Below are 14,532 nucleotides of genomic sequence, written 5' to 3'. Positions count from 1 at the left end.
CCTAACCCTAACCGTTCTGTCCCGTAGCCTAATCCTAACCGCGTCCCTTGGTGCCTAACCCTAACCGTTCTGTCCCTTAGCCTAATCCTAACTGCGTCCCTTGGTGCCTAACCCTAACCGTTCTGTCCCGTAGCCTAATCCTAAGCGTTTCCCTTAGTGCCTAACCCTAACCGTTCTGTCCCTTAGCCTAACCGTCTCCCTTGGTACTAACCCTAACCGTTCTGCCCCATAGCCTAACCCTAACCGCGTCCCTTGGTGCCTAACCCTAACCGTTCTGTCCCGTAGCCTAATCCTAAGCGTTTCCCTTAGTGCCTAACCCTAACCGTTCTGTCCCGTAGCCTAATCCTAACCGCGTCCCTTGGTGCCTAACCCTAACCATTCTGTCCCGTAGCCTAATCCTAAGCGTTTCCCTTAGTGCCTAACCCTAACAGTTCTGTCCCATAGCCTAATCCTAACCGCGTCCCTTGGTGCCTAACCCTAACCGTTCTGTCCCTTAGCCTAACCGTCTCCCATGGTACTAACCCTAACCGTTCTGTCCCTTAGCCTAATCCTAACCGCGTCCCTTGGTGCCTAACCCTAACCGTTCTGTCCCTTAGCCTAATCCTAACCGCGTCCCTTGGTGCCTAACACTAACCGTTCTGTCCCTTAGCCTAACCGTCTCCCTTGGTGCCTAACCCTAACCGTTCTGTCCCTTAGCCTAATCCTAACCGCGTCCCTTGGTGCCTAACCCTAACCGTTCTGTCCCTTAGCCTAATCCTTTCCGCGTCCCTTGGTGCCTAACCCTAACCGTTCTGTCCCTTAGCCTAATCCTAACCGCGTCTTTTGGTGCCTAACCCTAACCATTCTATCCCTTAGCCTAATCCTAACCGTCTCCCTTCTAGCAGCCTAACCCTCATCCTAGTGCCTAACTCTAAAAATGTTGAAAAAACGTGTTGACAATGTTTTCTATAATATCCATATTGACCTTTGGAACCTGTCGACCTTTTGTACTATCGCCCAGCTGTCTTAAATTGGTTATTTTCAAGTCCTGGAAATGCATTTTTTAATAGCTTTCCCCCCTCATTTATTAGACAATAAAAAACATATATACACAAATATGAAGAAAACACGCTAAACAGTAGTATAATAACAATCCAAAAACAACACTACTGCATAGAACCAATACAATGCCACCTGATTATGCATAGAGTACCACTATAGTCTTACGTATATAACACATTTCATATTCCTATGGATAGTACTTCAATAACAACATGAAAATGAAGTGTGTAACTACGGCACTGATTTGCCCTCCATAATTACATAAAAACATCACTTTGTACACTCTACATTTAATTTTGGCTGTTTTTATTATATACATTAGCTATATACAGTATACACGGTGGCATAGTGGTTAGAATTGCAGAGATGCTGCTCTGGGGTATCACATACAAGTTCTACTGTGGCCCTATTGATGTAAAGTCTGTCTATTGGCCCTCATTCCGAGTTGATCGCTCGCTACGGATTTTTGCAGTGCAGCGATTATGGCAGAACGGGGCTAATCTGCCCATGCATATGCACCGCAATGCGCACGCGTGGCGTACGGGTACAACGAGTATCGTGGTTTTGCACAGGTTTTAGCGACGCTTTCAGTCGCACTGACGGACGCAAGGAAGTGGGTGTTTCTGGGTGGCAACTGACCGGTATCTGAGAGTGTTTGGAAAAACGCAGGCGTGTCCGTGCATTTGCTGGGCGGGTATCTGACATCATTACCGTGTCATCCGTCACAGCAATCATCGCACAGAATAAGTAACTACAGGGCTGGTCTTGTTCTGCACAAAATGTGTTTGCTGCCGCTCGGCTGCACAGGCGTTCGCACTCCTGCTATGCTAAAATACACTCCCCCGTGGGCGGCGACTATGCGATTGCATGGCTGCTAAAAGTAGCCTGCGAGCAATCAACTCAGAATGAGGGCCATTGTCTCCAGGTTTCCCTGGGTCTCCTCCCACAAAGTAGAAACGTGGAACCTGGAGTGTGGTGTGAAACTCTTTAATCATGTACAGGCGAGTTACTCTATTTTGCAGAGTCAGTATTTATCCCACCTACTTCTATAAACAGGAATCTTTAAAACATGACCTGATGGAAAAACTTGATGGTTGAGTTGACAACCACTGTGATCTATATACACATAATGTTATTACACTTTTGTTATGTGTAGCATATTAATACAACCCTGTTTCACGTCTACCAACTCATGGACATTCAAGTGTAAATTGTCTGATGCTGTACAGCATATGGTTTCTTAGCTATGTGACTTCTCTGATGTTTAACAAGACATGATTTCTGCGTAAAACATTTCCCACACTCAGAGCATGGAAATGGCTTTTCACCTGTGTGACTTCTCTGATGTATAACAAGATATGATTTCTGTGCAAAACATTTCCCACACTCAGAGCATGGAAATGGCTTCTCACCTGTGTGACTTCTCTGATGGTTAACAAGATATGATTTCTGTGTAAAACATTTCCCACACTCAGAACATGGAAATGGTTTTTCACCTGTGTGACTTCTCTGATGTACAATAAGATCTAATTTTGTGGTAAAACATTTCCCACACTCAGAACATGGAAATGGTTTATCCCCTGTGTGAATTATCTGATGTATAACAAGATGTGATTTCATTCTAAAACATTTCCCACACTCAGAGCATAGAAATGGTTTATCCCCTGTGTGACATTTCTGATGTTCAACAATATGTGATTTGCGTTTAAAATATTTCCCACACTCAGGACATGGAAATGGTTTTTCACCTGTGTGAATTATCTGATGTCTAACAAGAGCTGATTTGTCTGTAAAACATTTCCCACACTCAGAGCATGTATATGGTCTCTCCCCTGTGTGACTTCTCTGATGTCTAATAAGAAGTGATTTCTTAAAAAAATATTTCTCACACTCAGAGCATCGAAATGGCCTCTCACCTGTGTGGCTTCTCTGATGTGAAACAAGATGTGATTTCTGTGGAAAACATTTCCCACACTCAGAGCATGTATATGTCCTCTCCCCTGTGTGACTTCTCTGATGTTTAATAAGAAGTGATTTCTTAATAAAACATTTCTCACACTCAGAGCATCGAAATGGCCTCTCACCTGTGTGACTTCTCTGATGTGAAACAAGATGTGATTTCTGTGGAAAACATTTCCCACACTCAAAGCATAGAAATGGTTTATCCCGTGCGTGACATTTCTGATGTTCAACAAGCTGTGATTTGCATTTAAAATATTTCCCACATTCAGTACATGGAAATGATTTTTCACCTGTGTGACTTCTCTTGTGTCTAATAAAGACTGACTGATGTGTAAAACATTTCCCACGTTCAGAAGAGGTAAAAACTGCATCACTACTGTGATCTTTACTATGTGAAGCAATATACGCGTTACCAGCAGAAGATTCCTTATTATAATCTGGATTGGATGACCTATCTACACTGTGAAGTACCGGACGTATATTTAAGGTAATGCCGTTTTCTTCTGAAGACTCTTGTGTGATGTTATCTTCTAAGTTAAAATCTGTACACAAAATGAGATGTCCATCCGAGGTATTCCTGCTTTTGCGTCCATCTGGGAGAAATAAAATAGTTAACTAAAAATCCAACAGGAGCGTGTGCGTTTCTCAATAAATGTATCGTTATTTAGTTTGATCAAATCAGATTAGGTAACACATCATTGATGGACTCCAGGTGCTAGAGTCCATTATTCTTAATAAGAATTAGTCAAGATTAGATACAATAAACCAACGTGTATATTGTGCAAACAGCAACTTTTTGAATCCATGTGATTTTTATTCAAGCTCATCCATATATGATGCCTAAGGCCGAGTGTGTTCCACCACCCAAGGCGTGCATATTTCAGAGGGCACCTGCACACCCAAGAGAGGTATATCTATCTCATAAAATGATCCCTCTTGTAACAAAATATTTCTACTTGAGATGATGTAGGGTGACACAGATAGAGAATAGGAGAAAATATATTCCTGTTCATGTTCTTTGAACAGATCATTATAGCACAAGCCATCTTTGGTGAGGCTTGATGTCAGGTCTTGTGAGTTATACAGTAATTTTTTATATTTTTCTGTCAGCAATGTGTATGTCTTTCAGTGAGGCGGGGGATATGCCGCTGTCAGGGAGGCGGGATGTGCTGCTGTGGCGGGGATGTGCCTATGTATAGTGCCCACATGTATTTACTGCTGCACCTGTGTATAATGCCCACATATATATACCGCTGCACCTGTGTATAATACCCACATCTATATACCGCTGCACCTGTGTATAATGCCCACATGTATATACCGCTGCACCTGTGTATAATACCCACATCTATATACCACTGCAACTGTGTATAATACCCACATGTACAGTCAGGTCCATAAATATTGGGATATCGACACAATTCTCATATTTTGGGCTCTATACACCACCACAATGGACTTGAAATTAAACAAACAAGATGTGCTTTAACTGCAGACGTTCCGCTTTAATTTGAGGGTATTTACATCCAAATAAGGTGAACTGTGTAGGAATTACAATGGTTTCCATATGTGCCTCCCACTTTTTAATGGACCAAAAGTAATGGGACAATCGACTCGGAAGCTATTTCATGGACAGGTGTGGGCTATTCCCTCGTTATTTCATCATCAATTAAGCAGGTAAAAGGTCTGGAGTAGATTCCAGGTGTGACATTTGCATTTGGAATCTGTTGCTGTCGACTCTCAATATGAGATCCAAAGAGCATCATTAGGCTGAAAAATCAAAACAAACCCATCAGAGAGATAGCAAAAACATTAGGTGCGGCCTAAACAACTGTTTGGAACATTCTTAAAAAGAAAGAACGCACCGGAGAGCTCAGCAACACCAAAAGACCCAGAAGACCACGGAAAACAACTGTGGTGGATGACAGAAGAATTATTTCCCTGGTGAAAAAAAACCCCTTCACAAAAGTTGCCCAGATCAAGAACACTCTCCAGGAGATAGATGTATATGTCAGCAATCAAGAGAAGACTTCACAAGAGTGAATATAGAGTGTTCACCACAAGATGTAAACCATTGGTGAACCACAAAAACATGAAGTCCAGATTAGAGTTTGCCAAACAACATCTAAAAAAGCCTTTACAGTTCTGGAACAACATCCTATGGACAGATGAGACAAAGATCAACTTGCACCAGAGTGATGGGAAGAGAAGAGTATGGAGAAGGAAAGGAACTGCTCATGATCCAAAACATACCACTTCATCAGTGAAGCATGGTGGAGGTAGTGTCATGGCGTGGGCATGTATGTGTCACGATCCGGGTATCTGGACGCCATTTCTTACCCATCAGATGCCTCCTAAGGCTGGCTCAGCGCTCCAGGACCGGATTCCATCTGTTATCCTGATGTGTACATTCCTGTATCCTCTCCTGTCACTCTGGGACGCTGTCACAGTAAACGCCATATTACACCTGGCATGGCGTCTCCCGCGGCCTCCGCCGCCGTCCCTGAACTTCTGCATGCAGAGTGTCTGAGTGGCGATTACGTCAGCCGCGGCCTCCGCTGTGTCCGCGTGGTTGGATGTGCATCTGTCAGCCTGGCGCCTCCTGTCTCCGGTGGCCGGCGCCGCCATTACTGTTTTCATTACCACATGGATTACAAACCAAACTTCCCTCCAAGTGTCTGCATGGGCGCAGCCATCTTGGATTCTGTCAGCTGATCATTTCCACCAATCTGTTCTCAGTATTGATAATCTGCATAATTGCCTAGCCAATCCCTTCCTTGCTGCAGGTATAAATACACTGTGCCTGAGCAAGGAAGGCGTCAGTGCTTTGGTTGTCAAACCTAGTTCCTGTTTGTCTCTCTCCTGTGATTGTCTTCCAGGTTCCAGCTCCTGTCTCAAGACTTCCACCATAGAGACCCGCACCAGCATTCCACCTGCGGTGTAGCCTGACTCTCCAATCCATTGTGGATTCATCTGTTTCCAGCTACAACATTACCTGCTTCCAGCTCAACTTCCAGCAGAGTACAGCTTCCCTTAAAGGGCCGGTGTCCTTTCTACACTTTACCACTCTCCACCGGTATTATTATTTCTCCGCTCTCAAGTTCTACATTTCAGTTCATATTTCATCGCTCCCAAGTTCATTTATTATTTAACTGGTTCCAGCCAGTATCCACTCCGTGCTAACAACAGTCTGGTTCCAGCCAGTATCCACAGCAGCTGTTTTATCTTCAGCAACCCAGCTTTTCCTGGAACACCAGCTGGCACAATCCTGGGTTATCTCCATTGCTACAGTCGGGCCTGGTAAGGACTTTCCATCTAGAAGATCATAAGAACTATCTCACACTACCAGTGCCCTGTGGCTCCTGCCATCCTGTAGTACCCAGGAACTGTATTTATTCTTTGCTGACTTTTACGTTTTCTTTTACTGCTGCTGTGTTGCGGAGTTGTCATAATAAACATCATTGACTTTTATCCAAGTTGTCGTGGTCACGCCTTCGGGCAGTTATTATTCATGTTACTTACATGTCCAGGGGTCTGATACAACCTCCCAGGTTCCGGTACATCTCAGCCCCTACAACTGAGGCTGCCTCCCGTCAGCTCAGGCCCTCAGTTGTGACAGTAAGCACTGACCTAATGAATCCAGCCGGAGACCAGGATCAAGCGGCCAGGCCGATGCAAGAACTGGCAGCCCGACTAGAACATCAGGAGGCTGCACAGGGCCACATCATCCGCTGTCTCCAGGATCTCTCTACTCGGCTGGATGGGATTCAGACAACTCTCCGTGGATCAGGCGCGTCTGGTGCGTCAACCACAGTGACTCCAGCTATAACCCCACCCACCTTACCCATTTCTGCTCCACGTCTTCATCTTCCAACGCCAGCAAAATTTGACGGATCTCCAAGATTCTGCAGGGGATTTCTCAACCAGTGTGAGATTCAGTTTGAGCTACAACATGGCAATTTTCCCAGTGACCGTACAAAAATTGCCTACATTATTTCTCTTCTCAGTGGCTCAGCCCTTGATTGGGCATCACCGTTATGGGAGAGGTCCGACACCCTGCTATCTTCCTACACTGCCTTCGTGTCAACATTCAGGCGCATCTTCGACGAGCCAGGCCGGGTAACCTCAGCTTCATCCGAGATTCGCCGTTTACGCCAGGGGTCACGTACTGTAGGACAATATCTGATACAGTTCCAGATCCTGGCATCCGAACTGGCATGGAACGACGAGGCCCTGTATGCTGCATTCTGGCATGGCTTATCTGAGCGTATTAAAGATGAGTTAGCTACCAGAGACTTACCTTCTAAGTTAGATGAGCTAATCTCACTCTGCACGAAAGTTGATTTACGTTTCAGAGAGAGAGCAACTGAGCGTGGAGGATCATCAGCTCCAAAATCTTCTGCTCCTCCTCCTCGTCAACTGTCACCATCTAAAGATGAGCCCATGCAACTTGGCCGTTCCCGTTTAACTCCTGCTGAGCGCCGAAGACGTCTCTCCGAGTTTCTCTGTCTCTATTGTGCAGCTCCGTCTCACACCATTAATGCCTGTCCCAAACGTCCGGGAAACTCCAAATCCTAGCTCGCCAAGGAGAGGGCCGGCTAGGAGTAATGATCTCCTCTCCATCTCCTCAAGATTGTAATCTCCCAGTCTCGCTTCAAGTTGCTCAACGTTATCGGAACGTCATTGCCCTCCTTGATTCCGGAGCAGCTGGGAACTTTATTACCGAAGCCTATGTTAAACGGTGGTCCCTACCCACCGAGAGACTTCCTTCGTCCATTTCTTTAACTGCCGTGGATGGCAGCAAAATTTTTGATGCAGTTATTTCTTTAAGGACTCTACCAGTTCGTCTGAGAGTGGGAGTTCTTCATTCCGAACTTATTTCTTTTTTAGTGATTCCAAGAGCCACACATCCTGTGGTCCTGGGCCTTCCATGGCTCCGTCTTCACAATCCTACAATTGATTGGACGACTACGCAAATCCTGGCATGGGGTTCCTCCTGTGCTGAGACATGTTTGTTTAAAGTATTGCCTGTCTGTTCTTCCTCCCCCAGGTCGTCTGATGTTCCACCTCCTCCATATCAAGATTTCACGGATGTGTTCAGTAAAGCTTCTGCTGATATCCTTCCTCCTCATAGAGAATGGGACTGTCCGATTGATCTCGTTCCAGGGAAGGTTCCACCTCGAGGCCGAACTTATCCGTTGTCTCTGCCTGAGACGCATTCTATGGAGGAATATATTAAAGAGAACCTAGCAAAGGGGTTCATTCGACCTTCTTCTTCTCCAGCCGGCGCAGGCTTCTTTTTTGTAAAAAAGAAAGATGGTGGTCTGCGGCCGTGCATCGACTACAGAGGTTTGAACGACATTACCATCAAGAACCGTTATCCTTTACCCCTGATTACTGAGCTCTTTGACAGAGTTAGCGGAGCTACCATCTTTACAAAGCTGGACTTGCGAGGTGCATACAATCTCATCCGGATCCGTGAGGGTGACGAGTGGAAGACCGCCTTTAACACCCGTGACGGACATTATGAGTACCTCGTCATGCCCTTCGGATTGAGCAATGCTCCAGCTGTCTTCCAGCATTTTGTCAATGAGATCTTCAGAGACATTCTATACCGTCATGTCGTGGTCTATCTAGACGATATCCTCATTTTTGCCAACGATTTAGAGGAACATCGTTTTTGGGTTAAAGAGGTTCTGTCCCGTCTCCGTGTCAATCATCTCTATTGCAAATTAGAAAAATGCGTCTTTGAAGTCAAGTCCATTCCGTTTCTAGGGTACATTGTGTCCGGTTCCGGACTAGAGATGGATCCTGAGAAACTACAAGCAATCCAAAATTGGCCGGTACCCTTAACCCTCAAAGGGGTCCAGAGGTTCTTAGGGTTCGCCAACTATTACCGAAAGTTTATACGAGACTTTTCCACCATTGTGGCGCCTATTACTGCTTTCACTAAGAAGGGTGCTAACCCGTCCAAGTGGTCTGAAGAAGCCATGCAAGCATTTCATCTTTTAAAACAAAGGTTCATCTCTGCGCCTGTTCTGAAACAGCCTGACATCGACTCTCCTTTCATCTTAGAGGTGGATGCCTCCTCCGTTGGAGTAGGAGCGGTGTTATCTCAGAGGGCTAAAGATGGCCATTTACACCCTTGCAGTTTCTTCTCCCGGAAGTTCTCCCCAGCTGAGCGCAACTATGCCATTGGCGACCAGGAGTTGCTAGCCATCAAGCTCGCTCTAGAAGAGTGGAGGTATCTGTTGGAGGGAGCTTCTCATTCAATCACCATACTTACAGACCACAAGAACCTTTTATACCTGAAGGGCGCACAATGTCTCAACCCTCGTCAGGCCAGATGGGCACTTTTCTTTTCCAGGTTCGACTTTAAACTCCAGTTCTGTCCGGGCTCTCAGAATCGCAAGGCCGATGCCCTTTCCCGCTCATGGGAGCAAGAAAATGAGTCAGAGTCTTCAGACAAGCATCCTATTATAAATCCGTTGGCATTCTCCACGGTAGGGATGGACTCTACGCCCCCATCAGGGAAAAGTTTTGTGAAGCCGATGCTAAGGAAGAAGCTCATGCATTGGGCCCATGCTTCCCGTTTTGCCGGACATACAGGTATCCAAAAAACCCTGGAGTTTATCTCTAGGTCCTATTGGTGGCCAACTCTGAAAAAGGACGTCTTGGAGTTTATTGCATCTTGCCCAAAGTGTGCCCAACATAAAGTATCCCGCCAGTCGCCTGCGGGGCAACTGGTTCCACTATCCGTTCCCCGTCGACCATGGACCCACTTGTCGATGGATTTCATTACAGACTTACCCATGTGCAACAAGTTCAATACCATCTGGGTGGTAGTTGACCGGTTCACCAAGATGGCACACTTCATTCCTCTCACCGGTCTTCCGTCAGCTTCCAAGTTGGCTCAAGTATTCATACAAGAGATCTTCCGACTCCACGGTCTTCCTGAAGAAATTATCTCAGATCGAGGAGTTCAATTCACAGCCAAATTCTGGCGACGTTTATGTCAAGTCCTCCAAGTCAAGCTAAAGTTTTCCACGGCTTACCATCCTCAGACCAATGGTCAAACCGAGAGGGTGAATCAGGACTTGGAGGCCTTCCTCCGCATCTATGTGTCCTCCTCTCAAGATGACTGGGTTCAATTACTTCCCTGGGCCGAGTTCTGTCATAACAACCAGTATCATTCTTCATCTGCTTCAACACCATTCTTCACTAACTTTGGATTCCACCCTAAAGTCCCTGAGTTCCAACCGCTTCCAGCAACTTCTGTCCCCGCAGTGGATATCACCTTGCATCAGTTTGCCAATATCTGGAAGAGCGTACGATCAGCTCTGCTCAAGGCATCGTTCAGGTACAAGAAGTTTGCGGATAAGAAGCGTCGAGCAGTTCCTGCTCTCAAGGTGGGTGATCGGGTATGGTTATCCACGAAGAATTTGAGGTTAAGAGTTCCCAGTATGAAGTTTGCACCTCGCTATATCGGTCCTTTCAAGATTGAACAAGTCATCAATCCTGTTGCTTACAGACTCCAGTTGCCTCCCTTCTTAAAAATACCCAGGACATTCCATGTTTCTTTGTTGAAACCGCTGATCTTGAATCGGTTTCATTCCTCACTTCCTCCAACTCCGAAAGTCCAAACTCAACGAGGCGTTGAGTATGAAGTGGCCAAGATCCTGGACTCACGTCACCGTTACGGTCAACTACAATATCTTATTGACTGGAAAGGTTATGGTCCTGAGGAACGTTCATGGACCAATGCTTCTGATGTCCATGCTCCTGCCTTGGTCCGGAGATTCCATTCCAAGTTTCCTCAAAAGCCAAAGAAGTGTCTTGGGGCCACTCCTAAAGGGGGGGGTGCTGTCACGATCCGGGTATCTGGACGCCATTTCTTACCCATCAGATGCCTCCTAAGGCTGGCTCAGCGCTCCAGGACCGGATTCCATCTGTTATCCTGATGTGTACATTCCTGTATCCTCTCCTGTCACTCTGGGACGCTGTCACAGTAAACGCCATATTACACCTGGCATGGCGTCTCCCGCGGCCTCCGCCGCCGTCCCTGAACTTCTGCATGCAGAGTGTCTGAGTGGCGATTACGTCAGCCGCGGCCTCCGCTGTGTCCGCGTGGTTGGATGTGCATCTGTCAGCCTGGCGCCTCCTGTCTCCGGTGGCCGGCGCCGCCATTACTGTTTTCATTACCACATGGATTACAAACCAAACTTCCCTCCAAGTGTCTGCATGGGCGCAGCCATCTTGGATTCTGTCAGCTGATCATTTCCACCAATCTGTTCTCAGTATTGATAATCTGCATAATTGCCTAGCCAATCCCTTCCTTGCTGCAGGTATAAATACACTGTGCCTGAGCAAGGAAGGCGTCAGTGCTTTGGTTGTCAAACCTAGTTCCTGTTTGTCTCTCTCCTGTGATTGTCTTCCAGGTTCCAGCTCCTGTCTCAAGACTTCCACCATAGAGACCCGCACCAGCATTCCACCTGCGGTGTAGCCTGACTCTCCAATCCATTGTGGATTCATCTGTTTCCAGCTACAACATTACCTGCTTCCAGCTCAACTTCCAGCAGAGTACAGCTTCCCTTAAAGGGCCGGTGTCCTTTCTACACTTTACCACTCTCCACCGGTATTATTATTTCTCCGCTCTCAAGTTCTACATTTCAGTTCATATTTCATCGCTCCCAAGTTCATTTATTATTTAACTGGTTCCAGCCAGTATCCACTCCGTGCTAACAACAGTCTGGTTCCAGCCAGTATCCACAGCAGCTGTTTTATCTTCAGCAACCCAGCTTTTCCTGGAACACCAGCTGGCACAATCCTGGGTTATCTCCATTGCTACAGTCGGGCCTGGTAAGGACTTTCCATCTAGAAGATCATAAGAACTATCTCACACTACCAGTGCCCTGTGGCTCCTGCCATCCTGTAGTACCCAGGAACTGTATTTATTCTTTGCTGACTTTTACGTTTTCTTTTACTGCTGCTGTGTTGCGGAGTTGTCATAATAAACATCATTGACTTTTATCCAAGTTGTCGTGGTCACGCCTTCGGGCAGTTATTATTCATGTTACTTACATGTCCAGGGGTCTGATACAACCTCCCAGGTTCCGGTACATCTCAGCCCCTACAACTGAGGCTGCCTCCCGTCAGCTCAGGCCCTCAGTTGTGACAGTAAGCACTGACCTAATGAATCCAGCCGGAGACCAGGATCAAGCGGCCAGGCCGATGCAAGAACTGGCAGCCCGACTAGAACATCAGGAGGCTGCACAGGGCCACATCATCCGCTGTCTCCAGGATCTCTCTACTCGGCTGGATGGGATTCAGACAACTCTCCGTGGATCAGGCGCGTCTGGTGCGTCAACCACAGTGACTCCAGCTATAACCCCACCCACCTTACCCATTTCTGCTCCACGTCTTCATCTTCCAACGCCAGCAAAATTTGACGGATCTCCAAGATTCTGCAGGGGATTTCTCAACCAGTGTGAGATTCAGTTTGAGCTACAACATGGCAATTTTCCCAGTGACCGTACAAAAATTGCCTACATTATTTCTCTTCTCAGTGGCTCAGCCCTTGATTGGGCATCACCGTTATGGGAGAGGTCCGACACCCTGCTATCTTCCTACACTGCCTTCGTGTCAACATTCAGGCGCATCTTCGACGAGCCAGGCCGGGTAACCTCAGCTTCATCCGAGATTCTCCGTTTACGCCAGGGGTCACGTACTGTAGGACAATATCTGATACAGTTCCAGATCCTGGCATCCGAACTGGCATGGAATGACGAGGCCCTGTATGCTGCATTCTGGCATGGCTTATCTGAGCGTATTAAAGATGAGTTAGCTACCAGAGACTTACCTTCTAAGTTAGATGAGCTAATCTCACTCTGCACGAAAGTTGATTTACGTTTCAGAGAGAGAGCAACTGAGCGTGGAGGATCATCTGCTCCAAAATCTTCTGCTCCTCCTCCTCGTCAACTGTCACCATCTAAAGATGAGCCCATGCAACTTGGCCGTTCCCGTTTAACTCCTGCTGAGCGCCGAAGACGTCTCTCCGAGTTTCTCTGTCTCTATTGTGCAGCTCCGTCTCACACCATTAATGCCTGTCCCAAACGTCCGGGAAACTCCAAATCCTAGCTCGCCAAGGAGAGGGCCGGCTAGGAGTAATGATCTCCTCTCCATCTCCTCAAGATTGTAATCTCCCAGTCTCGCTTCAAGTTGCTCAACGTTATCGGAACGTCATTGCCCTCCTTGATTCCGGAGCAGCTGGGAACTTTATTACCGAAGCCTATGTTAAACGGTGGTCCCTACCCACCGAGAGACTTCCTTCGTCCATTTCTTTAACTGCCGTGGATGGCAGCAAAATTTTTGATGCAGTTATTTCTTTAAGGACTCTACCAGTTCGTCTGAGAGTGGGAGTTCTTCATTCCGAACTTATTTCTTTTTTAGTGATTCCAAGAGCCACACATCCTGTGGTCCTGGGCCTTCCATGGCTCCGTCTTCACAATCCTACAATTGATTGGACGACTACGCAAATCCTGGCATGGGGTTCCTCCTGTGCTGAGACATGTTTGTTTAAAGTATTGCCTGTCTGTTCTTCCTCCCCCAGGTCGTCTGATGTTCCACCTCCTCCATATCAAGATTTCACGGATGTGTTCAGTAAAGCTTCTGCTGATATCCTTCCTCCTCATAGAGAATGGGACTGTCCGATTGATCTCGTTCCAGGGAAGGTTCCACCTCGAGGCCGAACTTATCCGTTGTCTCTGCCTGAGACGCATTCTATGGAGGAATATATTAAAGAGAACCTAGCAAAGGGGTTCATTCGACCTTCTTCTTCTCCAGCCGGCGCAGGCTTCTTTTTTGTAAAAAAGAAAGATGGTGGTCTGCGGCCGTGCATCGACTACAGAGGTTTGAACGACATTACCATCAAGAACCGTTATCCTTTACCCCTGATTACTGAGCTCTTTGACAGAGTTAGCGGAGCTACCATCTTTACAAAGCTGGACTTGCGAGGTGCATACAATCTCATCCGGATCCGTGAGGGTGACGAGTGGAAGACCGCCTTTAACACCCGTGACGGACATTATGAGTACCTCGTCATGCCCTTCGGATTGAGCAATGCTCCAGCTGTCTTCCAGCATTTTGTCAATGAGATCTTCAGAGACATTCTATACCGTCATGTCGTGGTCTATCTAGACGATATCCTCATTTTTGCCAACGATTTAGAGGAACATCGTTTTTGGGTTAAAGAGGTTCTGTCCCGTCTCCGTGTCAATCATCTCTATTGCAAATTAGAAAAATGCGTCTTTGAAGTCAAGTCCATTCCGTTTCTAGGGTACATTGTGTCCGGTTCCGGACTAGAGATGGATCCTGAGAAACTACAAGCAATCCAAAATTGGCCGGTACCCTTAACCCTCAAAGGGGTCCAGAGGTTCTTAGGGTTCGCCAACTATTACCGAAAGTTTATACGAGACTTTTCCACCATTGTGGCACCTATTACTGCTTTCACTAAGAAGGGTGCTAACCCGT

General features: G+C 46.7%; 1 protein-coding gene across 1 annotated transcript in view; it reads right to left on the bottom strand.

Moving 5' to 3' along the window:
- Positions 1 to 846: 846 nt before the first annotated feature.
- Positions 847 to 14,532, bottom strand: part of LOC135054589 (oocyte zinc finger protein XlCOF7.1-like) — an 89,432-nt gene continuing 75,746 nt past the window's right edge. Inside the window, exon 7 of the mRNA XM_063957758.1 lies at positions 847 to 3,596. Within this exon, the coding sequence (XP_063813828.1) occupies positions 2,242 to 3,596 (1,355 nt within the window). The 3' untranslated portion in view covers positions 847 to 2,241. The remainder of the gene's footprint in view (positions 3,597 to 14,532) is intronic.

This window comes from Pseudophryne corroboree, chromosome 3, assembly GCF_028390025.1.
Source record: "Pseudophryne corroboree isolate aPseCor3 chromosome 3, aPseCor3.hap2, whole genome shotgun sequence".
In the NCBI taxonomy this organism is placed as follows: domain Eukaryota; kingdom Metazoa; phylum Chordata; class Amphibia; order Anura; family Myobatrachidae; genus Pseudophryne; species Pseudophryne corroboree.
Note: the sequence above shows the minus strand (reverse complement) of the source record. Positions and strands in the feature narration are given on the sequence as shown.